Source organism: Ischnura elegans, chromosome 8, assembly GCF_921293095.1.
Source record: "Ischnura elegans chromosome 8, ioIscEleg1.1, whole genome shotgun sequence".
NCBI classification, from domain to species: Eukaryota; Metazoa; Arthropoda; class Insecta; order Odonata; family Coenagrionidae; genus Ischnura; species Ischnura elegans.
Window position 1 is genome coordinate 91,874,937 of NC_060253.1, and position 26,455 is coordinate 91,901,391.

Genomic DNA, 26,455 nt, shown 5'->3' on the forward strand with positions numbered 1-26,455 from the left:
AGAAAGCTTCATTTTAAAAGAATAATAGAAAATTATCTTGAAGAAGTAATTTGAACTAATAAAATTTTCTATTCAAGCACGAAAACTTCTAAATGCTGTGATCACGGAGGCAATTTTAAATGCATTACAACTTTCAGTTATTGTAGATTATTTTAAGTAAGTTTTATCTCAAGCTACCTATGCAATGAAAAATACTATCGCTAGTACATTGAGAATTTCTATTTATTTTTCCGGCAGGCTCGTTGTCTACGTTGATTTTTGTTTACTTTTCCTAAACGCCCAAAATGATAGGCACCATCGTTATCTCAGCCAGTTTCTACTAAAAGATATGTAGCACACTTCATAAAATCTTATCAACAATTGGCCCAAAGTATGGTATCAAAGATAACGAACATTTCTGGAAGTAAAGTATTGCATAACTTGCGTAATCGGCTAAATAATCCAAACCAACGTGGAGTTTGACCTTGACCGTGGGGCGTAGCCTGTGGCTGATGACGTCATATTTGTTGACAAGCTGTCACATGTATTTTCGCGCTGTGTTTTTTGTTTAACTGATGAAGAGAAGTAATAAATATTTGATAGTATCGCAATTTATTTTTGAAAGAATTTTCAGCAGTTTTGACTAACAGTGTGAAGAAATGTGATCATCGCCTCTTTCCAGTCGAGTTGTCCTTGGGAAAATTCGGTGGAGAGGGTGGTAATCTTTGTTCGGTGGACTCTGCACCTGTATCCCTGTATCTTGCCGATCTTGCCCATTGCCTTGCCCAGCGACAAGGGAGCTATTCTTTGCGGTTGTCTTTACTTAACTCTCCTCTGGCATTGAAGCACGTTTGCCTTTAGCCATGGGGAAAGTCACAACTGTAATATTGCTGCTAGGCATTGGCCTAGCATTTTTGTATAATAAACTAACCAGTACTCCACCAGTTCCTACGTTGGAAGAGAAGTGGTGGGGAAAAGGTTCCAATGTAGCCGATGACTCTAAAATTACCCCATTTTCAATCACTGTACCACCAAAGGTTAGTATTTTTCGCTGATGAATGCGTATTTGTAATTCTTTTATTGAATCTTCTAGTTTTACCTTTATTCTTTGTGGTGATAGAACGTGTGATATGATATATGCAATATCTCCACAGGTGATTGAAAACCTAAATGCACGCCTTGAAGTTGCACTGGAAACTTTAACTCCTCCGTTATATGATATTAACTTCGAGTATGGCTTTAATACTGCCACTTTGCGTAAAGTTATCGAATTTTGGAGAAACAAGTATGATTGGAAAAGACAAGAAAAGTTTTTAAACTCTGTGCCGCACTTCAAGACTGTTATATCAGGATTGAGCATCCACTTCATTCACGTCAAACCAAAATTAACCGCAGAAGGTAGGATTTCTTTCATTATTCACGTTTTCGGAAAACGTTTTGTAAAGAATATGCTGCAAATTACCGGTGATGCATTTGGCGTAAGTATATGTAGATGTAAGAATGATCGTAAGAAATGAATCCTGCTTTTCTTATAGAGGCGAAAACCGTAAAAGTCCTACCGTTACTCATGCTTCATGGGTGGCCTGGATCTGTTCGAGAAATGTATGAAATAATTCCCATGCTCACCACACCCTATCAACGCAGTGATTTTGTTTTCGAACTTATAATACCATCTCTACCTGGGTACGGATTCTCTGAAGGAGCTCACAGGTTGGTATTACTGTGTGATGCAATTACATATAATTTTGTAATTATTTACAGTGCATTAATTGAGACAAACGTTGAAACCTATGAGAAGGAAATACATTTTTTAATTAAATCTCTTTTCTCAACCTCACTTTCCTCTAAACAGTTAATTCTTAGAATAACCATGGGAAATTATGGTGATTTAAATTTCAATTTTTTTCTGGCCAAAACTTATTTTGTGCCTCAATTTTGACAAGACATTCTGGAAAATAAATATTGTTCCTTGCCTGTGGAACTTCAGGTAGTCCTTGATTTAGAAACTGTCGTGAAATATTACTCTGGATGCAGTTGTTCCCTGTATGTATCTCTACTCTTTTTCCCTGCATCTTGCCTGTAGAATTAACTATATTTAGTTCTCTCTTACATTTCACAAATTTGGTGGACACACACCCATGCTCGGGGTGGTGAAAAACCCTCCTAGGCAGGAATCGGACCCTTATCCTTTAGGTTATAAGAAAGGATATTACCTTGCAACCACTCAAACTAGCTACCCAGCCCCATTTCAGCCATGGTTCATAATAGTATGCTCTACATATGTTGGTATTCATTGCAATCCAGTCCCATATCTCCTTTAAGACTCCATTCCTGGTTGGATGAGGAGCTCCCACTTGTGGTGTGCATTGGCTGTAGCTGTCTTGCTTTCATTCTTGCAGTTTGGTGAAACTAATTCGGTGGACCTATATTCAAACAATTTTAGATTTAATATGAAATCTATATAAATTACAGGGTCTTTGAATCTGATCAAAGGCCTTCAAACTGCCTCCGAGTTTTATTTTTCAAAATTGAATTCAAAAAAATACCAAGACCTGATTGGGTGGCCTATACATTGGCTGCTAAAAATTTTAAGGGTTCAGTTCCTTAATTTAAGCCACATTTAATTGAACTGCTTGTCGCATCACATGCTCAGGAGTCCATACCACCTTATCCGCAAATAGTCCTCAAATTTTGACAGAGGAGAACAATGTTTAAGCACTCAACCGGAAATTGGGAGATCTGGATTTGAATCCCCATCAAGGTGAAAGATTTTTTTCTCTGTAGATTTTTCGCACAATTTGTGAATTGCAGGTGACTCTGTAAAGTTATCACCATGGCTAGTCCCTGAATACTTAAATTCATGCATGCTTTTTGTTATATTTGTCAAGTACTGAATAATGTAGACCATTAATCAAAGCAATTTTTCATTTGATTTCAGGCCAGGAATGGATACCGCTCAGATTGGACTCATAATGAAGAAGCTTATGGAAAAGATTGGCTTTCCTAAGTTTTATGTTCATGGTGGCGATTGGGGTAGTGCCATTGGATCTGATATGGCCTTGTTTTTCCCTGAAAAGTAAGACCACTAACGTGTTCAGCTGATAATTTTAAAGTACCTAATTGTTGGTATTTTTATTTTAATATTATTGTGTCCAGTATTTAGATGATTGACCTTAATTTTAATATTCAGTCCCAAGTATAAATCTTAGATCTACTTTTCACTCAATTTCAAATATTTGGAAATTTAAGTTTTTTATTTAAAAATATGCATACTATTGGGACTCAAAACTAAATATGCTTGCAATATCCTGAAAAACTGACTTTTATGTTCAAGAATGATGATCAAAGCCATTAAAAATTATCATTCATAGACTGAGTGTTGTTTCTCTTAAGGTAACACGTCATCTGTGGTGTTGCTTGTGAGTAAATAAGATCATTAGGCTTCATTTTCTTGCGTCCAAATTAGTATGTAATTGAATCTGGGAAACATATATCGGACCCAATTGAAAAGGATTTCATGCTCCTTTACCGTAAAACCTCACATATGAAACAAATGTTTATTTCTTTGTTCATGCCTTTCGTGAATATATGTGTTATTTTGCATGCAATTCAGAGGTATGTTTGATTTCCCTAAAATTCATCCCCCCAATCTCCTTCCTTTTGATCTTTCGTGTCTAAAATCTACTCATTTGACGTCGCCCCCGTCCTGAGATACTTTCTTGCTCTAATTTTAAAGTTTTTACGCGTAGTCGTGTGTCACATTTGATGTTATCAGTGGAAGAATGCCAGTGCATTAATTTGTTCTAGTACTTCTTCAATCTTAATATTTCATGTGTAACAAATCAAATAACATATATGTAAATGTAATTAAATTTTAGAACAAATACATCTTCCAGAGATAGCTTGATAGAAATCAAATTGATGAAAGATGGATCTGAAATGGCAATTGTTTCTTATCATCTAAACGATATTTAATGGTGTTCTCTAAAATATTTTGTGACCAAAAGGTAAAATAATTGACACTCTTGGGCTCAGTGCTCTAAGAGAACTTGAGCGTAGTGCAATGATTATGACATAGCGTTTTAGATTATGGCATATCCACCTAACTGCTGTTTCTTATCTGTGGAACTAAATGATAAAGTTCTTTTTGAAACCACCAGGACCGGAAATGAGGCTTTTACTTTTGTAAAAACATTTCTTTTACTATATATTGGATTGGCCTTTTCGTCGGGACCAATAATTTAGTTTGTCAAAATGAGAACTTCGCAATAAGGTTGTTCATATTAATGAGATTCGACTTAGTAGATTTTGGTGTGGTATTAATCCATGCAAAATATTTAGTCCATTGTCATAGTAATTTTGATGCTATGCACAAGAACATGATTTTTGATCTAAATATCTTTGTTAAATACCTCCTTCATTTGTGAAAAAAGAGAAGATTGAATGTATGACTCTTCGCATTTTGCACAACAAATAGAGTTGTCTAGGCATATTGTTTCAGTTTCAATTTGGTTAGCATTTATTGCCAAGTAATTATTTGATGAAAATGTTTTTGTGAAGGAATATCCAACATGATTGTAATAGTATTTTTACTATTTGCAGTACTTGTCCTTCTATGCCTTTTGGAATTGCCTAGTACAGTAAAACCTCTATGTAGTGAACCTCTTTACATCGTAAACCTCCATACTTCGTACCAACCCTCTGGTCCCGTCAGATTTACATGTAAATTTATAGGAAAACCTCTATATAGTGAACCTCTTTATCTCGAAAAACCTCCATACATCGTACCAACAAGACAGCCCCGAGGCGGCCTAACTACCTCCGCAAATCGTACCGAGACAACTAGAGACCATTAATGCAGCCGCGATTACCTACATGGAATGACATTTTCAGCGATAAATATTTCACGCTTATTTTTTTCTTTTACACCTTAAATAATTTTCACGTTAACCATTAGTTAGGGAATCCAACTATCCTAATAATATTAAGTGACGGTAAATGAAGACAGAACACATCGTTTTCTCTCGAATCACGGTCAAAATCGCGCGATAACACTCGCTTTCTTTTACTGATGGCTTTATTTTCTTGTAAGTGCCTACATACTATGTTCAGTTAATAAAAGAGGCGACCAGCGCAGCCTATAATCACTAGCTGACGGAAATATTTCAACTAACTTCACTCCCATCCATGGAGACTGAATTACTCGACCGCATTGCTACTTCCGCTTCTAAAATTAAAATATTTCGAGAATTTTCAGCGACTTGAAATAAATCAAATACAGTTTCGCAATTATTTTATTCCCATATTTCCCGGTGTAGCACTTTCTTACTACCGCCTTGGTAATTTTTTCGATGCTTTCGTGAACGATCGTAGTTTAAAATTTATTGCGCTTAGCGACAGTCATATGTATTGCCTGCGTATTTATGCCGCGAAATCTGACTATTCCACCGGGAGTCCGGGACGTCAATTTCTAGCAATACTGAACGAACATCAATCCATGCGCGGCAGTTTTAGGTGAAGGTGGCAGCTAAATAGCTGATACGCGGTAGGGCAATGAAATTTTTACCGTCGCCGCCGCATTCTGAAGTGGTTCGCCCAGCATTCTCACCGGGAAATCACGTCCTTTCGCAGACCTAGCGTTTCTGTGTGCCCTCGACAGAGTTTTTCTTCGGTACGCTACGTGCATTGTATTTTGAAGAGAGGGAATTCAACAAAATTTTCAAAATTACGCTCAATTTTTTGTCTATTTTTTTGCGGTAGTCACGTGTTTATTTTTATTTTTTTAATCTTTAACAAGTCACATGTTATAAGAATGATAAATCAATTCTAAAAGATATAATAAGGAGTATTTTCAATTATTTCCCATAAATATGAAAAAATATCAAAATTACTTAATTAATCATAGGCTGATGATGGATTCGAGAAATAAAAGAAGGCGACTGCTTGACTTTACCACATACATAATTAGCAATTTTCGTAGCCATCAACGAGGACAGGCAGAAGGCAGCGACCTTTGGAATACCATCATTCACCCTCACATCTATTTTAAACAACCGAGGAAAAACAGAAGAAACTGGCTAGGCTGCACAAATAAAAAAACTCAGGCAGTTAAATACGAGGATGAAGAAATTATGTTTAGATATATAAAACTATTGTTCTTTCCTCCGAACACTATTAGTAAATTACAACCCTTAAACCAGGGAATTATTTCTTAGGTCAAAAGGCATTAAGGAAAACAGCTAGTGATTTATTTACAGTGAAAATGGCATTAAAAAGTGCTCGTGGAATTGAAAACATTATTTCGAAAGAGTTTGAAAAAATTTTTAAGCAAACCCATTAACTAATTTATTTTCTAAAAAGGCCTCTTGAACAATTTACTTTTACCTTTGTGTAACCATTAAAATGTAAATATATGTTCACTTATGCATACCTATATATTTAAATATATTAATATAATGGCTTAAAAGACAGTAGCACCTTTCATTTCGCAAGGATATGAAAAAATGGTGCCTACCACTAAAACCTCTCTATAGTGAACCTCCATACATCAAATTGCCCAAATTTTGGTCCCCTCCATTACGATGTAAAGAGGTTTTACTGTATTGAGATGCTGATGGTACATTTCTTGTGAAATGTTTAAATAAAGTCACAAAAAATTGAATTTTTATTTTCAGTGTTCTTGGCTTCCATTCCAATGTGTGTTTTGCATTTGGTCCCATGACCATGTTCAAACTGGTCCTTGGAGCATTTACATGGCCAACTCTGTTTGCTGATGAAGTCAGTGTCTCTCATCTTTATCCTCTTTCGAAGACATTCTCTAAAGTAATGAGGGAGTCAGGATACATGCACATCCAGGCTACTAAACCAGATACAGTGGGTGAGTTTCCATTTTAATTGTGACCCATGCAATTATAAAATTGTTCAAAGCGTGTTGGGTGGCAATAATGGTATGGGTTTATAATTTATATCTACTTTAGTGTTCCCAATCTTATCAAAGAACATTTGTTGAGTGGCCCCAATTCCACTGTGCTCTCTTTGTATTCAAAGAATTATCTTGATGAGATAAATTTGCGAATGTATTCTGGTAAAGGTACCATGCAGAAGGAGGCCATTCACTTTCTGCATGAAGAAACTTGTCCTTGAGTGGTGGAAACAAGGGACAACATAGCAGTAGTGCTATTCAATTCCATAGAAGCTTGATGCATGCTTCCACTTCTATTACATAATTTCATTTCATATTTAAGTGGTACTTCTTGCATTTTGGTTGCGAGTGCTGTAGACAAAGAACTTTTTGGGCATGATGCTTAAAGTGTGCCATCTTGATACTTTGCATGCATATAGTTAAAATGTATTTGCAATAACATATATTTTTTTTAAAAATTGAAGGGGGGTATTTTGAAATATGCAAGGTCGATGACCTCAATAGAACCAGAATTATAGTCATTTAACTATTGAAAAACAAGCCAAATTTTGACAAATTTCCAACTTTTTCGGACCTGTAACTTTTGTCAAAATTGTCATTTACCTCTGCAAATTGGTATTTTTCCATCTCTTACCAGGATCATTGAATGCACCAAATTTGAAAGAAATCTGACATGTCGGGTTGAAAATGTCACTTTTCTATGTTGAATTTTCGTGGAATTACCCTGTGTCATCTTGCCTAGTAGTATTTATGGGTACTTTGATAGCTAAGGTCTATATTTTGCCAATGGGTTTGTGTTTTTGCCCCAAAAATTGCAATTTATTCAAAGAGGCAGCCTTTAAGGGAATGAAGGGGAACTAGAGATGAGGAGAAATCAAACTATATGTAAAATTTTGTTTCGCTGGGCTTCCTACTCAGCAAGTGAGCAAGATCCCCAGTGAGCCTTGCTTGCATAAAGTTTAACTGGGATCTACAGACTCCCTATGCTAGTGTCTGCTGAAAAAACAAGGTACCTGAGTTTTTGTTTGAGTTGTGTGAGGAGTGTTATTACATATATATACTGATGGAAAAAATTACCTGTGAATGCAAAATACCATGTTTTTTCTCAATAATTTGTTCTCGAGGGGCTTTTTCTATGTTAGGGGTCCAAGCACAGACTTTGTTGTCGGGAGGTTTTGTATTTGGAGAAGTTTGTCATGGGAGTTTTTTTTTTTTTCAGAAGAATCCAAATCAAAAATGAGTATTTACCAAGTTGAAAAATCAGTTCGGATTCCTGTAGTACTTAAACCACAAATTTATGTACAACCATCCTTCTAACAGTCATTTGAATTTTCGTGCCATGTACACGTAAAAACAAAACACATTCGAATCAGAGTAATGACCATTTCTTCCATGCTGTAATGAAAATAAAGATACATAATTTCAGTTCTGAAATTTGGCATTTATATTTTAATTACATATTGATGATATGAATGATGCTTTTGTTAACTGATTCTTTCACTGAGTGATGATATTTTACGTGGTTGTCTTGTTGCCTCGTATTAAGTGATATTTTCCTTGGAGCCTATGGCATCAGAAACAATAGAATCGGTGTTGGTAGAGTTGCAACCGAAATGTAAATAACAGAATCTGGATCAGAATGGCTAAAATTTTGGTATCAACCTATCACTAGTTTTTTTGCATGCATTATCCATTGGACGGGCCTAAGACGAGGCCAATGGATAATGGGACAATGTATGGAGGTTTGTTGTGTAGAGATTTTACAGAATTAGCATACCTTGAAATAAGTAAATCTTAAACATGGTGGAATTTGATTTTAAAAATCCTGAATTCATATTAAATAGATTAAATTTTTTGTAAATATCTTTCTATATTAAATATGCTTATCTTCTGTAATGGTGCCTCTTTCAACAGGGGTGTTTTGTTATATCATTTAGTCGCAAAAAATAGATGTGTGAAATGCGTACTCCAGGAGTAATAATCTTTCGATTAAGGCAGTAAATAAAGAAAAGGAAACCACCCTATTGTGCAACCAAGGCAACAAAATGGAGATATCTAGCACTCGTGACTCAAGTAAGATTCGAAAGCATTAAGAATAGAATGCAAAGTGACATCAGCATTTACTTATGAAGTCGAAGCAGCTTCATAACTTGCATTGCATAAATTTGAATTTTAAATGCCATGTGTGTCAACGAACCAATTCCTTGTCCTTGTAATTACATAAATATAATATTGTTTAAAAGTATTGTAGTAATTTTGGGTGTTTTAAAATTCTCATCTTTTGCAGTAATTACATATGATTAATCGGGAGTTTTGTCGAATTTCCTTGGAAAATTTGAAATTATGCTTGAATTTTTCTGCTATGATTGGCTGGACATCCTGTTATAGTCTCAGAGTATGCCAAAATTCCCTAATGTCAAAAATTTTATTGTACCCTCAGGCATTGCACTCCGAGATTCCCCAGCAGGATTAGCCGCTTATATTTTGGAGAAATTTTCCACGTGGACTAAAGAGAGCTGGATGACTGCTCCTGATGGTGGGCTGAATCTGAGTGATAGGCCTTTGCAAGGGAGTGGTGGGAGTAATCTGATCTCCCTGACAGCTCTTCTTGACAATGTAATGATTTACTACATTACAGGCTGTATCACAACATCGGTCAGGTTGTACTCAGAAAATCTTGGGTCAGCTCGCATGTCATCACGTATTGATAAGTAAGTTTCAATTTCATCTGCCTTGACAATAGATACTGTAGAATGATTGATGATGATCTTTTCCAGTGAACAATTTTTTGTGTACCCAGGGCTGGTTTAAGCAGTAAGCAAAGAACATAGCCCAATAGTGCATCAAGCCAAAGGGAGTGCCTAAGCGCTCAGCCCAATATGTTTATATGTAATTCGTTTTTAAGCTTTAAAAATATCACATTCAATATATAAGAGCAAGTACATTTAAAGTTCATGCTGATATTTAAGTCCCCACCATTATTCCATAAGTATTTGTTATTATTTTAAAATGTATCCAGAGAGAATCCCTACTACCTCTCAGGTTATTTTTGAGAGGGGGAATATCATTTGCTTACACAAGAAAAATGTCCAGAACCGGCCCTGTGAGTACCTTCTGTCACCAAGGGAGCTGAATAGTACCAAATGAGGAATTAGTTTTATTACATTTGCTCAAGCATTAATTGATACAGAGTTGAGTAAAGGCATAAAATATAATGCTTATGAAGGGTCATGTTCAGCCAACACAAACCAATGAAAATTTTCTGCAGAATGGTACTTGTTTTCTCAACGGTTAGCATATGCTTTCTTGTATTCCTGGAATGGATGATCAGTATTTTGGGGAGTTACCTTGATATTTTCTTTTGAAGCAAAGTTCTTCGTAATACGATCCCTGCACAAGCTGAGACCTTTTTTTTTATTTCGGAGAAGAGGAAAGCATCAGAGGGGGGGAGGCAAGTGCTGAATGGAAGGGATAGCGGATCTTGGGAAATTCGCTTATGTTACTATCCCACGGCACTCAGCTTCTCCCTATGGTAGTTTTATCTCCTGGGGAATATTCAAACTATGTGTCTGTCATCATTAGCCACATATAACACATTGTAAACACTTAGTCTCATTTTCGCCAAACAATGGAAGTGAGGAAATTATACGGTGGGACCGTGATCTTCAAACAATCAATGTGGGAAAACGATACTTCGGGGTACAATAGATGCAGGAAAAAATAACATTGTCTTTATGGAACTTTATTTGGAACCAGGAATGGTGAACGATGAATGCAGGAAAACAATCAAAGCAGGAACGATAGAACGGGTTCCACTGTACTTCCCCTCCACCTCTCCTTTGTGCACTTCTGCTGCCCACCCTTTTCTTTTGTTGAGGGGTCATTGTTCTAAACCAGGGGTCTCCAAAATACAGCCCGTGGGCCAGATCCAGCACTCAGAGGGCTTTCATTCGGCCCGTGCACTCGTTTCAAGTAGCGCGTGATTCTCGCTCGTTTAACTCTGTGAGAAGCCGCTAGGAGAATTGCAGCACTGTACTGCACGTCAAAGTCGCCTTCTACTGTTCGTAAATAAGAAATACACCACTGAATACTTACTAGACGTTGGTATCGAATACTTCAGTCATCTGCAAATTTGCTATCCGGCCCGCAGGGCGATTCAGAACTTGGAATGTGGCCCTTGTAGCCTAGTAAATTGGATATCCCTGTTCTAAAAAATGTCAATTGTGTTGCAGATTGCGCTGTTACAATTTAATTTAATGTTGTACCAAGAAAAAGTCTTTCACTGAGTGGAAACATTTTTCATTGAGATGAGAATTCAAAATATCACATGTGTATGCACTGTGGTGTGAAACTATCGCGAGGAAGTGTAAAATCCACCTTACCACTACTGAGGCATATCTGCAAGTGAAACAGATGTCAGTATACGATGAGAAAGTGACAAAAATCAGGGGAAAGTGTGAGACGAAGGTTTGAATTCAGTTGATAGCTCATCTAAAGATTGAAACCTTTTGCAGTAGACTCTCATTATTACAAAGTTCTCGGGACCGAAAAACCGGAGTTTCGTAATGACGAAGTCCGTATGAACATTTCTTCTTGGAACACTTCTTTTAGGAATCATCGAAAGAAAAAAGAACATAATTTGTCAAAATTTCTTGTCTCTTCAGTCTCTTGTAATTATAGTGGCACTGCAAAATAGCTTCAGACTCAAGTGTGTAATGTACGCAATTAAATTAGGTGCAAATGTATAAAAACAAGCAAATTGCTACAAAAGGCATTAGGAGACTGGTTATCCTGCAGAATGCAACACTGCATTACAATAGGGTGGTTTCCTATTATTTTTTTATTGCTTTAATCGAAAGATTATTACTCCTGGAGTACATATTTCACGCTTTTAGATTTTTAAATGACAACATCTATTTTTCGCGATTAAATGAAAAGTGAAAATTTTCAAGCGAGCGAAAACGCGACGCTTAAGTATGAATGCCGGGAAATATCTCCGTACGTCGTATTTCTGGTTCCCCCTCCCGCCCAGTGAGGTGACCTTGAGGCGAGGCTTAGCGCTGATACGTCGCAGGATGCTAGCGGATAGCTGAGTACCTTGCTGGATGGTAGCGCTTGGCTTAAAAAAGGTTTATTAATACCTTATCAAACGAAGAAAACTTTCCGAACTTAGCCAGTTTTAATAGGTGATTATTAAGACATGTTTCCCTGAGCTCTGTGCCTCATGCATGCATTGGTAACCTCAGACGATGTATAACTCCTATCCTCTCGTGTAGAAACTAGGTCCCTGTGACGTCATGCGGAGTGGAATCGCATGGGCGCCAATCTGGCCTTTTTCAAATGAGGATAAAATTTGACCCTTGCCATTCGTCTAAACGGGTATTTCAACAACCAAATACTTTGTGTCTTATGAATATACTAATGGTGGGTAACGAATCGCAATCAATGCCTTTCGTTTTCTTTGATGAAGGAAACTACCCTATTGTGCGTTAACTCACGATTGTGACGAACTGATCAAATTAGCCGGAGCCAAAAGAATCGCTGTGTGCTGGAAGAAAGAATGGGCGAAACGCTGAATAGTTCCAGACTTCACAGTGGTTTAAATGATATTTTGTTCAGATTATGCCCAAAGTGCGAGTTCCTCTATGCCACGTCGTATCGCATCCGCTAACTCTAAAGGCACCAAATTCAAAATTTCGGGCACGCTTGAATTTTTCGAATGTTCGTATCTCTGAAAGTTCGTTAGTAGAATGTGCGTAGTAAGAGGACTAACTGTACGTTCAATTTACTAGCGTTAATGAGTGGGTCACCATAATTCCACAGGAATAAAGCGTATTATATGATGTTGCGTGTAGATTGGAGAAAGAACCATAATTGATGCTCTTGGGCACAGTACAAGAAGAGAACTTAAACATAGATCAATGATGATAATGTAGCGTAGTGTTTATCCACCTAAATATCGTTGCTTTTTCGCGTAACTTCGTAATAAAGTTGATTTTGTAACCACCGAGACTGAGGTTTGTAATTTTGTAACAACAAAAATTCCTTAATAACGTGTCTTTTACTATTGATTGGATAGGACTTTTCGTCGGGACCAAAGAATTGCTTCGTAATAACGAGAACTTCAGAATAAAGTTGTTTGTATTAACGAGAGTCTACTGTATTAATTCTGCTTGCAAGCCTAACAGTGTATATCCTAGAGTGTTTAAAAATATTAGTGTTTTTAAGAAATAAATTGAAAGCTTATAAAAAGATTTAAATCAGTTACCTAGAATATTAAATTGTGTATGTCAGTCAAAATAGCATTTCTTTGATTGTATTTACCCAGAAGAAATTTGAATAATTACTTCCTTTTAAGCTAACAATTGAAAATACATTTGGATCTGAAAATATCTGAAGATCTGAGACCAGAAATCAAGTGCCCGCAAAATCCTGGATCCTATCTAGTTTTTCACCTTCCAACTTAGAATTTTATATTTTCAAAAATCTTTGTTGTGAATGATAACAACCTTCTGAATGTTTGACCAACAGTCATTATTATCTTACTTTGTTATCTTTTACCTGCAGCATACCAGTGAAGACAGTTCCAGTCGCCATTTCAAGATTTCCAGAAGAATTACTTTACACTCCTGAATTTGCTATAAGAAACAAGTTCCATAATTTAGTGCGATTGAGTGATCAGCCTCGTGGTGGTCACTTTGCTGCATTTGAAGAGCCAAGGCTCATGGCTGATGAGATCTGGGACTCTGTGAAGGCAATGGAGTTGGATCATGCAAAACGGAAAATAGCAGATGAGTTGAAAAAAAAGTCAAATGAAAGAGCCGACACAAAGAAAGCGTAGAGCAAGATAAAATAAGCGTGGCGCTACATTTTGCATGCTGGTGGAGCTGAGTGAATGAGCCTGGTTTATGTGGTTATTTTTTTAAATATTTGTATGGTGAATGTTGGCAGCTTGGAGGCTATTTTGCTTCTTTGTATTTTTTGATTAAAAACACTTAATAACAGTAATAATGGTGTTTTTGGATTTTGCTTTTGCCCAGTAATTTTTCCATTTCATGGTACAGGTCACTGTTCTGGATAACCAGAGAAGTACGGATATTTTCAATTTGACCTGGGTAGAACTTGGGTTATGACACCTACAAAGATGCAATTGTTTCAGTAAGAGTACAATGCGAGGTATTTATTGTATGAAAACTAACTTAAGAAAGCTTTCTTTAACAAAGAAACCTTCAAAAGAAAAGTTGATGTGAGGAGACTAATTAAACAACCTAGTTTTATAATCCATGATAATTTATAACATTTATACAAAAAAGTTTAAGGCAAGAAACTAAAAATTTAATCCATCCTACAACCTCATAGCCTGGGTAAGTGTGACCCCCTGTGGCACTTATCCCAGGCAACGGGGTCTTACTTGCCCAGGCAAATAAGAATGAATGATTACGGCGGGGAAAGTACGACCCCCGTCTAAACTAAATATAATGACCAGAGTTCCAAACTTGAAAGTAAAACAAGGAAAACTAATCCATGAAGAAGAGAAAACAAGACATAGTTCTTACCTAACGCATTCGATGCATTGATTCTGCGGGAACTGCAGTGTAACCTCTCCTCACAACCAATTACAACTACGAGATGAAGTGAAGGGTATATTTTCTGAGCATGTGGACTGAGAGTTCGAGGGATAAGTATTATAAAGTAGTTGGCTCTGGTTTCATTACAATGTGTGGAAGATGTTGCACGGCCACCACCTGCTTCGAGAATGGAAATACGATCTTCTTAAGGGAGGCCGCACTTACCCCCACCCGGTGATGGATCTATGGGGGGGGGGCTCAGGGGCTATAGCCCCCCCCCCCCTTGGGTATCCAATTTAAAGTAGATAGAATGGTAATTTTTTTCCGACCCACACAACTACTGGAATTTTAACCCCCACTTAGCTCAATGGGGGTATCCAATTTATACTACATAGAATGGTAATTTTTTTCCGACCCCCACAACTACTGGAACTGCCCCCCCCCCCTTGTCTATATCCTGGATCCGCCACTTTACCTTATTAATAAAATAATGGTTATTTTCCTCATTAGCTGTAACTACACAACCAGTGTCTGTGCAGGTCCTATTGTTGTCATTAAAAGAAAATAGGTAATTCTAACTAGTAGCAAGAGCTCAAACTGCAATGGTTACACTCTTACATGATACATATTACTGTAAATGCAGCTCAACAAAGGGTTGATTGAGCAGTAAAAAATCCTTTAAAATTTCCAACATTCCTATTGGTCCATTCCAGTAGCATTTACTGTTATTTTTTTCGGCCTGAGTACCTATCGTATGATTTCCTATGAACTAAAGTTTTTACATACCAATGTATTAATACATGCATTGTTAATTAATGTATGTATTGTGATAAGTATGTATTTCCCTTCATGGTAACACATGCATTTTTACATTGTTGTAAAATGAAATGCAGACTAGTTGGTCCTTTTCTAAGCACTTCCATGTGTCTGATTCCTTAGAAAACGTTTTCTGAAGTTGATACTGGGGATACTTTCTAGAATTTACTCATTTTGAATGAAAAATTAAACTTTGTTAGTCCGCAGAATATTTTTATTAGTACACTACCAGGTTTCGACACTGTGCATCATCCTCAGGCGAGGAGTACATACATTGTACAATATATGTACTCCTAGCCTGAGGATGACACAGAGCGTTGAGACCATGGTAGTGTAAAAAAAAATAGTCTGTGGATCAATAAAGTTAAATTTTTTATCCATTCTGAAGTTTTATAAATCTTTCTTAGTTATCATATTTTGGTTAAAACTATGGGCATAGCTATGAAAGTCCCAGGAGTGCCCAGCCTGCCCCCTGAGGTTTCGTGCCCCCCAGAAACCTTTGGCAAATCAAAATGCATATCAAAATGCTCATTAATATACAAAAATTTCATAAGAAAAAGGGTCAATTTAAGGTGTAAAAAGTAAAATTAAAATCCTTCACTGCGTTGCACTCTATAGAAATCTAACCATTAAATGCAGCGAAAGCACTAAGCTCATGTTAGGGGGGATGAAAAGGTACATTCACAGCAGCGGAAGGGTTAACATTCAAAATGTAAAGAAATAAAATTAAAAATTTCTGAGGAGTTTCTTTGGAAGTGAGGGTATCTCTCAGAATCCCCAGAGGGTAGGTGGTTCTGGGGTGTCCCATGGCTGCCCCAGCCAAATTTCCTTGCAATGGCCATAGTTAAGTCATCATTGATTCCTCAGACCACAACATGTCTCAACACAAGTCAAAAATGAATGAGGGATGAGTTTAATTGGCAGTTCCACACCAATGCAGCAACATTCTGAGGGTGACTTCAGGGGTCACACACTTGATAAAATAACCACTTAACTTAAAGTATATTTTGGAGAGAATAAATATGTATCTGAAACTAGCCGGCCACCCTGCATTGCTCAGTAAGGATAGTACCTAGAAAAGTGGGAAACTTGAAATTCATGGTCACATGGCAGAATTTATAGATAAAGGAGCAAAGCAGGTATGATGATGGCAAACTTATATAGCAGCAAAAGCAAACAATGGAAAAAGCTCCATATTTCCGTTTACATACTGCACATGGAGGCAGCTTATACTCGGCTCCACAACATCGATTTCTATGTGTGTCTCAACGTGTGTGGACCAAAAATGTCTTGTGAACTCATACCCCAGCAAAAAGGTTTCCACTGAGGGGAATAGTAGGTAAGTTTAGTATTATTTGAGTAGTGTTACGGGGACTAGTTATTAACAGCCCATTCTAGTTATCTATTCCCTTCCAAGTATCACATCCATGCAATGCCATATCCTCCAACCCCCGTGACATTTTACCAAATCGACCTTCAATGACCAATGGGGTGCATCCTGCTCGTGCGTAGCCCACTTAGGATTGAAGCTACAAATACTGAAAAAAAATTAGAAAACCTCAGAACGTTCCCTCTCTGTTAGGGGAAGATATGCATGTATAATGGCACAAAAGTATGTATCATTAGTTAGGCATGCCAACACTATCAACATTGTAATGTTGCAGGAAAAAATGCATTCGTGTCATGAAGAACCATAACAATTTCAGTGAAAAGTGTAAAAATCATGGCCATGTAAGTACATGTACAGTAATGCATATAATATAGGCAAAAATATGACAAATTTTTGACCTTGGGAATGCTGTGTAAACACTCCACCACATCAGACTAATGCAGGATCAACAACATAATTAACTACTAAGAACTATGAGGGGCATAAGTAACTGTTTTACTGTTTTGGTGGCCACTGATAGCCAACGACATAGTTCGAATGAGAATAATGACCTTTCAGAATGTTCATTAGGATATGACATTATGTGAGTAGCATAAGATTGAGTTTCATCTTATCTCCTTTTCGATCCCTGACTCAATGCTTGAAAAATGTAGGGTACTAAGTTTAGGGTTTTAAACTAATTTTAAAACTTTTAATAATCCAAAAAGCTTCGTTTGTCAAAGAAATATTTTGTACATTCATGATTTTGCAATATTTTTTTTTCATTTATGAAAGATAGTAATTGTGTTTTTATATATTCCGGGGGTAGCGAACCACTCCCCTCACAACTCCACTGACAGGTGGAAGGGCAAGGGAGGGCCCAGAATGAGTTACATAGCACAGATTATGAAGGACATAAAAGAGAAGAAATACTTCGCTATGAAAAGGCTAGCGGTTAGGGGAGAGGTATGGAGAGCTTCATCAAACCAATCTTAGAATTGTTCGCTGATGATGACGGATAATGATATTTATGAAGGAGAACCAGACTTTTCCTCCGCCATGATTAGTTTATTGTTAATTCAGACTGCATCACTTCATTTTTTCTTTCTTTAGTTTCATAATTCTGATGGGGATAGGGCAGGGGAAGGGCCCATTCGCCCCCCACCTCCCCATAGTAGTTTGTGGAATCCGTCGTCTCCTGACGATCAGGAGACTGATCGTCACCTGATCGTCAATCGCCGAGGGCCCCAATGCTTCTGTATAATCAGTCTTTTCAACAAGGCTTGTGTCTACCGTGAAGCGTATATGAAGGGTGTAGTTAAAAAAAGACTCCGATTATGTACTTGAAACAAAGTTTTTTTGCTATAATAAAATTTTACGTTTTCATTAGTTGCTTCGCATTGTATGCATATTCGGTGTAGGAAGGTTATATAAAATAACAAATAACATAAAAGTGTCGGAAGATAAAAGGGAACTTGTTCTTTTCTGAAAGGGTTATTTAAGGAGGTTATTTTAGAGATTTTTTAGATTTAATCGCAGTTTCAATGAACAAATCCACTAAATAATAGAAAATAAAACCATAATAAATTATTAAATTTTATAAACTATGAAATTTTCCCTTTTCATAGTATTTTTTCTTACGAAATTGCCAATTTCTTTTTCCTTTGATCTGATTTTTAAGAGCCAGAATATCGTCTGAATCCGTTTTCGGGCATGCAATTTCCTAAAATTTTCTGGGGGAGAGCCCCCTTACCCGGGTAAGGGGGGCCCCAGCCGAGGGCCCCCAATCGCCCCACATCGCCCCTGCCTGAACCTCACTTACATGCCATTTTACTTGAAATAACTCATCATTAGGGATTATTGTGAGGACGAATACACTGAAAAAAATAACGGTGAAGGCCACAAGTCCTTTTTTCGAGAGGAATATGCGCAAGCGGAAAAAAATTACGCGATGAACAGCGGTCATCGGCTCATCCGTGCCGCTTAGCTCGTTATGCTGTCAGACATTCGGTTCGTTTCGTCCTGATTTATGGAACGTGCGAGGATGTTCCGTGAATGCTTAATGCCTCGAACATCGTGAACGAAATGGGAAGCGCCATTTGCCATAATTTAGCGCGACCATTAAGGATTACTGAAATCATTTCTAGAGGAAAAATCGATTTTGCAAGGCTTCTGGCGATGGTGTTTTTTTTATCAAGAATTCGTGTACAGATGCTCACCACTCTGTTCCTCTCCATTATTCGGGAGAGTTAAAAAAACTCAATATTATCTATCAAGAGATAAGACCGAAGGCCGTTGTTCATCTGTCTGGAAGCTAATTTAAATATCATTGCGATTATCACTAAGTTTATCGTTTGCTGAACCTTTATTTTTATGAAGTTCCTTCATCGCTATCACTGATTTATGTTGAAAATATCGAAATAATAGTGTGTTATCCTTCAAAATGGTTTTAATCTTTACACATAAGTGCCAGAGCTATAGCTGTTGCCTAAGGGATATTAGGTTCACAGATAAGGGACGGTGGTAGCGTAGTATTTGACTCGGGTTCTTTTCCTACTATTCCGTGAATGCCTCGAGCATCGTGAACGAAGTGGGAAGCGCCATATGCCATCATTTAACGCAACAATTAAGGCTAAGGATTACGAAAATCGTTCCAGGTGAAAAAATCGATTTTTGTTGTTTGAGATCGATAAGAAAGTCTACGCACCCATTTTGGATAAGATCGATAATAACTGCTTCGCTTCTTAAATATTTGTTGAAAAATACGGCGCGCCGTAGACGCAAGTATATTAATGGCATTGACTTGCGTACAGCAAAATATAGCAGTATTTCTTATACTGCTAACGTCGATCTCATCTACCGATTGAGTTTTATTTTGGAACTCTCTCGAATGTTAGAAAGCAACAGTTCAGTTAGCATCAATGGCCGAACTCTTGCTATGGAAACCACCATCGCCTTACCCAGAAGCCATGTCAAATCGATTTTTTCTCCTTGAACAATTTCCATAATCCTTAATGGTCGCACTACATTATGGCAAATTGCACTCCACAATTCGTATGGTGGTGGTATGGTATTTGGAGGAGGCGACCGACAGCTGAGGTCATTTGCGCCATGAGGGAAAGGTAGGTGAGGAAGGGTGGAGAGAAACCCGGCGTCGGCATTAGCCTGCTCTTAACGAAAGGCACCAAGGGGACCACGGCTTAACGTCCCATCCGACGGACGGAGTGTTGCGCTTGAAATGTCCTCCACACAACAGTCAAGCAGGGATCGGGCAGCCACTGAAAATTCTCTGCCGCTGCCGGGATTTGAACCCGGGCCCACCGGTTGGGAAGCCAACACTCTAGCCACTCCACAATTCGTTCACGATGCTCAAGGCATTAAGCATTCACGAAACAGCGGGAAAGAACACGGGCCAATAACTACGCCACCACCGTCCCTTATTTGTGGAGCGAGTCTCACCAAAGCAGGGGATAGATTTATAGCCCTTCTGTATAAAAATTAAAACCATTTTAAAAAATCAAATAAAAGTATTTCGGTTTTTTCAACTTAACCCTGTGAAAGTGTGAGAAACTTACTTCATACAAATTAAAGTTCGGCAAACGATATACTTAGTAGTTAATCGTGTTGTTACTTTAATAAGCTTCCAGTCATCTATTCTACGACTGCGTCAATTTCATTGAGAAATCTTTTTTGATTCGGTAAGTTTCATGATTGCCACACAAATAAGGGAAGTACATGCGTACTTGATGTGTATTAAAGGTTAGTATTTTTCGATATCCATCATTTAAAATTTTATTAATAAAGTAAGTTTATTTATTAAATTACCAGCGATTGATTCAATGGGATAATTTTAAGAAAAATGGTACAATTTTAATAATTCATTCCGTTGGTGGATGAATAAACGAGATAACTTTATGAAAATATTCAGCATTACATCAATTGGGGAGAAACAAATCTACTCGATATTGTCACCAACGTGGTCACTTTGCTACTCATTGGGGATAGCGGTGGGCGCTTTCGAGTAATAGCATGCTCAATTTTTATCGCAAGTGACATATTCGTGCCGTAGAGACCATCGGCGTATTCACCGATACTCGCCGCCGAAAATACGCCCTTACAGCAGCATATACAGACACTTATTCGGGGAAAATGGGTGTACCCCATCCCTTATGCTCACCCCTGACCATTAGCAACTTGGTTTGCCTTAACCTCGACTTGGCCAGTCCTTACGATCACCATAAGCAACTCAAAGCATTGCTTTGGCCCCAAAGCAGAGCGTAATTTCGGAGACGATAGCTGGACTAAACTTGGCTCAAAAAATTGCTAGCTTAGTTTTTATGAATTAAACAAATGTTAAATCGTAAGAATTAAGAAAAACGCGGCACAAAAGCATGCAGTTCAAGTGAGTTCCTGTGGAGTATGCATCACTCCAAGCACCACTTGAATAAAACTTATAACGGAGAACTTTTGGCGAGGGAAAAATATCCACCCAAAATTGTTACACCAAATGCGTGCAGTAAGCCCTAATGGATAAAATCGCCTTCAACTTCAATGCATTTCTAGATAATTGTCAAAGGTTCTCTGTTTCGCGTAATGTCCATGTTTTGCCTGGAGTGGTGCATACCTGCAAGGAGCTCACACCACTTGCTTGTTTTTATTCTAGGGTTTTCATCATTCTTTCGATTTTAAAATTCATTTCTACAACCTAGGGTAGCCAGTTATCAAGCGAAGTTCAGTTTATTATCACAACTCAAACTCATTTTTAGAGAGTGATTGTTAATTGCTCTTAATTTTTTCCTCTATTGGCGCTGCCAGATTTTTCGCATCCAGGTGCCATATCCAAATTGTGCACCTTTCGGCGAAAAAATCGAATCAAAAACCACTGATTCAATATTTCATTGAGATAATATGGATTTTATTTTAACGTCGCAGCCTTCTTTCTGGATAATTCACGGTATTTAAATTTTCAATATCAAGTCTAGACTTGACTAATTTTTATCCTCTGTAGAGGTATTTGGGTCTTTTTAAAGACATTTATCGGGTCATTTAAGAAATAAATAACCTGACAGGGTCGCGTGAATTCTTTACATTCAAGGTACTTTCCTTGAGAAACCTGGCACATGAGGACTTTAGTTGAAAGCCTGAGGTCTCTTTCGTTTGCTAAGCATAGGCTCTTCTCACTGAGCCACTATTCTCCCCGATCAAGAATAAATAAGGAATAAATTCTTTAATATGAAGTCATTCACGATAATATCGATAAGAAAGTTTACCTACGCATTCCAGATAAGATCGATAATAACTTCTTCGTGACTCAGAATATTTGTTGAAAAAAAACGGCGCGCCGTAAACGCAACTGTATTAATCATATTGACTTGCGCACAGCATAATATAGCAGTATTTCTATCTCATTCACAGCATAGCCCAGCTAGCTTAGTGATGATTAGACCATCCAATAGGGGTGGTCATCAAACAACTTTTTTCGAAATTCAAAGTTCGACGTACGTCAAAATGTAGCCCGAGGTACCAAATGAGCTGAGAAAAAATTTGTTCGTGTAGGTTGACATTCTACGGTGGCGCAAGGGCTATTTAAGTTGATCTTAGGCAACCCGCAACATATACACTCTTTTTACGCTATTTCGGCGATAAATGTCGTGATTCAAGTTATTTTTTTCAGCCGATTCTGCACCAGTTATGTCTGAAATCATCGAGGTAAGCAACATAGATCGAATAATCACGGTTTTTATATAACCACCGGTATTAAAAAGCAAAGTAACGTAAAAAACTTTGACAATTTCTTAATTAATGACATATATTTTAATTTGGTGTACTCCTATGGGAATGATCGCTCTAATGTGACCCTTCCTCTTATATAGAACAACACCTTTCCCCTCTCCCATCCTAGGTCCTGGCGCCACCGTAGGATGTCAACCTGCAGGAACAATGTTTTTCTCTGTTCATTTGGTACCTCGGGCAACATTTTGACTTATATCGAACTTTGAATTTCGAAAAAAGTTGTTTGATGGTCGCCCCTACCATCAAAGTATAATTCAACTCATGCCTAAAAATACATGGCCAGATTACGTATTGTAAAATTCTATGGTATTTTGCTCGCAAAGCCGTTGTTGCGACTTCATCAATATTCGGAATGAATATTTCTTCGAAGAGGCCCATAAAAAGAGCTGTGGGAGAGGGTCTAAACATTCCTTTTTCCTTAGTTGGATATTCCTTACGGACATTCGGACATTCTTTGCGTCGCATAGCCGGGCAAAGCGCTATTAAGGTCTAAAGGCACCACCACGATGATGTATTAGTCAGCGATGAGACTCTTTGGAGTCTCCATAAAATTCTTGGTTCGATAATGTTTCTAATGTCGAATGTCGAAGAAAACTTTGTAATTTGTATAGTGTGATACTTAACTCATCAATCTCGCATCAATTTGATTATTTTATTAGGACACCATTTTTAAAAAACTGACGTTTATTTAGTGTGTCACCTTTGCCTTCATTAGGATGACGGCTAAAAATAACCAAATTCAGTACGATTGTAATTATTTGTAAATTAATTTCGTTATTACCAAGCGAAGCAAATTTACAAAAAAATTAATCAGTGCCAAAATTTAACTATCTCACTGGAATTACTAACTTATTCTCAATATACTAACTATTATATACTTACTGGAATTTTGACATTAACTACGCATATTTTCAACTAAATGCATGCATATTATCCGTTACTCCTCGGTAAAATATTTCTTTGAGGAAAGTGCATAATGCGCAAGAATTTGAGAGTTTTAAACCCTTCGCGCGGGCTGAGTCATGGAAGTTACTGTTTTGACCGTACGTGAGCGCATTGATCGCTCCAATTTTATCCCCTTCCATAATTCCATCGGACAGCGTCAAAGCATCAGTAGCGAAGCGAGAAACCTGTAGGGATACAAGGATGTGTGAGCGGGAAATTTAATAGCGACTTATATTTTCAATTTTCTTGAAAGATATAAGATGGCTCTGCGAGAGCTTTTATGAGAATATTTTTATTTTTAAAGTTTCGCGACTTCTTTTATCAGAATTAATTTTATAGGAATAAATCTGCCTTACACTTTTAGAATTCCCGAGGTCAGACGATAAAAATCTTCACTAAGAAAATAATATGTCGCAATGAGATACTCATATGAAGAGGTCTCAATGAATTTTTGTTTTGTTTACTTCACGGCCACTAAGGCTGAATGTAGAGCGCAAAACCAGAGATAAAATGAAATTTTATGGTAAAAAAATACCTTCAATTTCCAACCTTTTTACCTCCTCTGGTTTTTCCACTCTCCCCTCCCCCCCCCCCCACGCCTTGCACTTCTACCCATTCCAGCCACCTCCTTGAGGACCTTCCATCCCATTTCTCCTCTCTCAGTTGTACCTTGAAAATGATGTAGTAACATCGAAACTCGAGTCGAATTAAATTTTATTTTTGTGGAAAATTGCAAGTCAGTGTTTCATTATGAAATTTTATGGGAATGAAACAAGGCTACAACTTTTCCTAATGCTAAAGTTCTCCAACATTTATTATTTAAAAAATATTCTATCGATTAAGGTAAAGTTACAGGGACTATATGCGAAACATTCTAGCTTAGCAAGGGGATATCCCTTCCATCTTGGACTTCCCTCTTTATGTCTAACTAAGGCCTACTCCCTTTCTTTCTATCTATAAAAGCTATTTTCTGTCTTCCTCTCCCTCTTTTACCCAACATTCTACCCTATAACACTGGTTTCAACATCCCCTCTTCGCTCAGCACTCACTTTATGCATACCTTATCTTCTCCGTATCTCCTTAAGAGTCTACTACTCTTCACTCACCATGTCCAGCAATTCGTCGTTCCTCCTCCTCTCAGTCCACTTCACCCTCCTCATTTTTCTTCATACCCACATCTCGAACGCCTCCAGTCTTCTCTCGTCTTCCTTCCCAAGTGTCCATATTTCCGCATCGTAAAGCGGTATAATCCAGATCAGACTCCTCACTAGCCTTTTCTTTAAACTCTTGCATTACGTGGATGAAAGCTTCTCAGGTTTCCATCCGGGTAGGGTCTGCATGGTTGAAAACCCGAGAAGTTTTCATCCATGCTATTCACGGGGAAAAGCTCAGATTATTTCCTCTTGCATGACGATCCTCTCATGTATCCCTTCCTGTTTATGAACACCTCCTTTGCCAGCGCAATTCTCTTCCTAATTTCCTTACTGCTGTATCTGTTTTCCTCTAATGTGCCACCTAAATATTTGAATTGCTTTACCTGCTCAAGTTTTTGCTCATCTACTTTTACCTCGAGCCTCGCGAAATTGAAATCAGACATATCATCCACACATCGTCGACTGGTATAGTATTTGGAGGAGGCGACCGACAGCTTAGGTCATTTGCGCTATGAGGAAAGGTTAGGTAAGAAGGGTGGAGAGAAGCCCGGCGTTGGCATTAGCCTTCTCTTAACGAAAGGCGCCAAAGGGACCACGGCATAACGTCCCATCCGACGGACGGAGTGTTGCGCTTGAAATGTCTTTCACATCGCATTCAAGCGGGGATCGGGGAATCCCTGAAAATTCTCCGCTACTGCCAGAATTTGAACCTGAGTCCAAGGGGTGGGAAGCCAAAACTCTAGCCACAACGCCAACATGATCCTCTATCGTCAGCTGCATGGAAAATATGTGTAGACGACTCCATAAGGAAGAACGAAAAGGTTCTTGCTGTGAAAAAAGAATTATGACTTTTCTATGCTTAGTACGTCCATGGTTTTAATGTAAGAGAATTATTACGATGCCAAGTTTTCACTTCATGCAAGATATATTTCACAGTTGAACGTTTGATACACTTTTACAACACCAATCTCAATTAATCAAGATTGTATTAACGAAAATATTTTACCAGTAATTTTTTTTCGTGCAAGAAAAATAAGCTCTATGTACAACTAGGCCATACAATAGGGGTCTAGGAGTTTAAACATCAATAGTTTATAAATAAAAATATTGTAGAGGGTATTGTAACGGCAGCGCTAATTATCATTTAAGAGTAGCACTTGTCACAATTCCTACCCTTTCCTTTTTGTTACTATTTGAGTGTATTCGGTATAAATGTAATTGTTTCATGTGTGCGTGTGAATAGCATTTTTTTTTAAATACCGCGCAAACAAGGTGAATCGCGACCCGACAGAGCGCGCTAGTGGAACCACTGCCCTCCCCTCCCTTCCCCTCTCACGAGACAGTCAGTGATGGGACACTCAACATCGGGGAGAGACAGCCAGTCATTGAACCACTCAACATCGGGGAGAGACAGCCAGTCTTTGAACCACTCAACATCGGAGAGAGACGGTGGAGAGGAGTCGGTCGAAGAGTCATTGAACCACTCAACATCGGAGATAGACGGTGGAGAGGACGGTCGAGATTGATCGAGCCACCAACGTTGGAGAGAGGCGGTGGAGCATTGGAGCCACAGGCTACTGGAGATAGAGAGAAAGCACCTTGGCAACTCCCCAGTCGTCGGCTTGGAAAATGCAACGAGGAACCATCACGAGCGCATGAGAAGTCTACTCGGCCACGTCATCACCTCGTGTTCCCGAATAAGGTGCAGTAATCAACCGTGTCCCCACCACTGTCCCCGGTCGAAGCAGCGTCGAGAACGTTTCTCCCTCCTACCCCTCTCTTTTCCCATTGCAAGAAAGCGCTGGAACGATTAGTGAATCTTCAATCTCAAAAGTGCAGCAGAGGACTTTTTAAACCTTGCGAAAAGATTTAAATGCAGTTCATTTCAAGTTTACTTTTATGTTATCAA

The 26,455-nt window shown here is 38.0% G+C and overlaps 1 protein-coding gene across 1 annotated transcript; it reads left to right on the top strand.

The window, feature by feature from the left end:
• Positions 1-572: 572 nt before the first annotated feature.
• Positions 573-13,909, top strand: LOC124163222 (juvenile hormone epoxide hydrolase 1-like). Its single transcript, XM_046539971.1, has 7 exons — positions 573-1,016; positions 1,134-1,377; positions 1,515-1,689; positions 2,918-3,055; positions 6,654-6,856; positions 9,342-9,612; positions 13,469-13,909. The coding sequence occupies exons 1-7, from the start codon at positions 843-845 to the stop codon at positions 13,740-13,742; spliced, it is 1,479 nt and encodes a 492-aa protein (XP_046395927.1). The 5' UTR covers positions 573-842; the 3' UTR covers positions 13,743-13,909.
• The last annotated feature ends 12,546 nt before the right edge of the window (positions 13,910-26,455 follow it).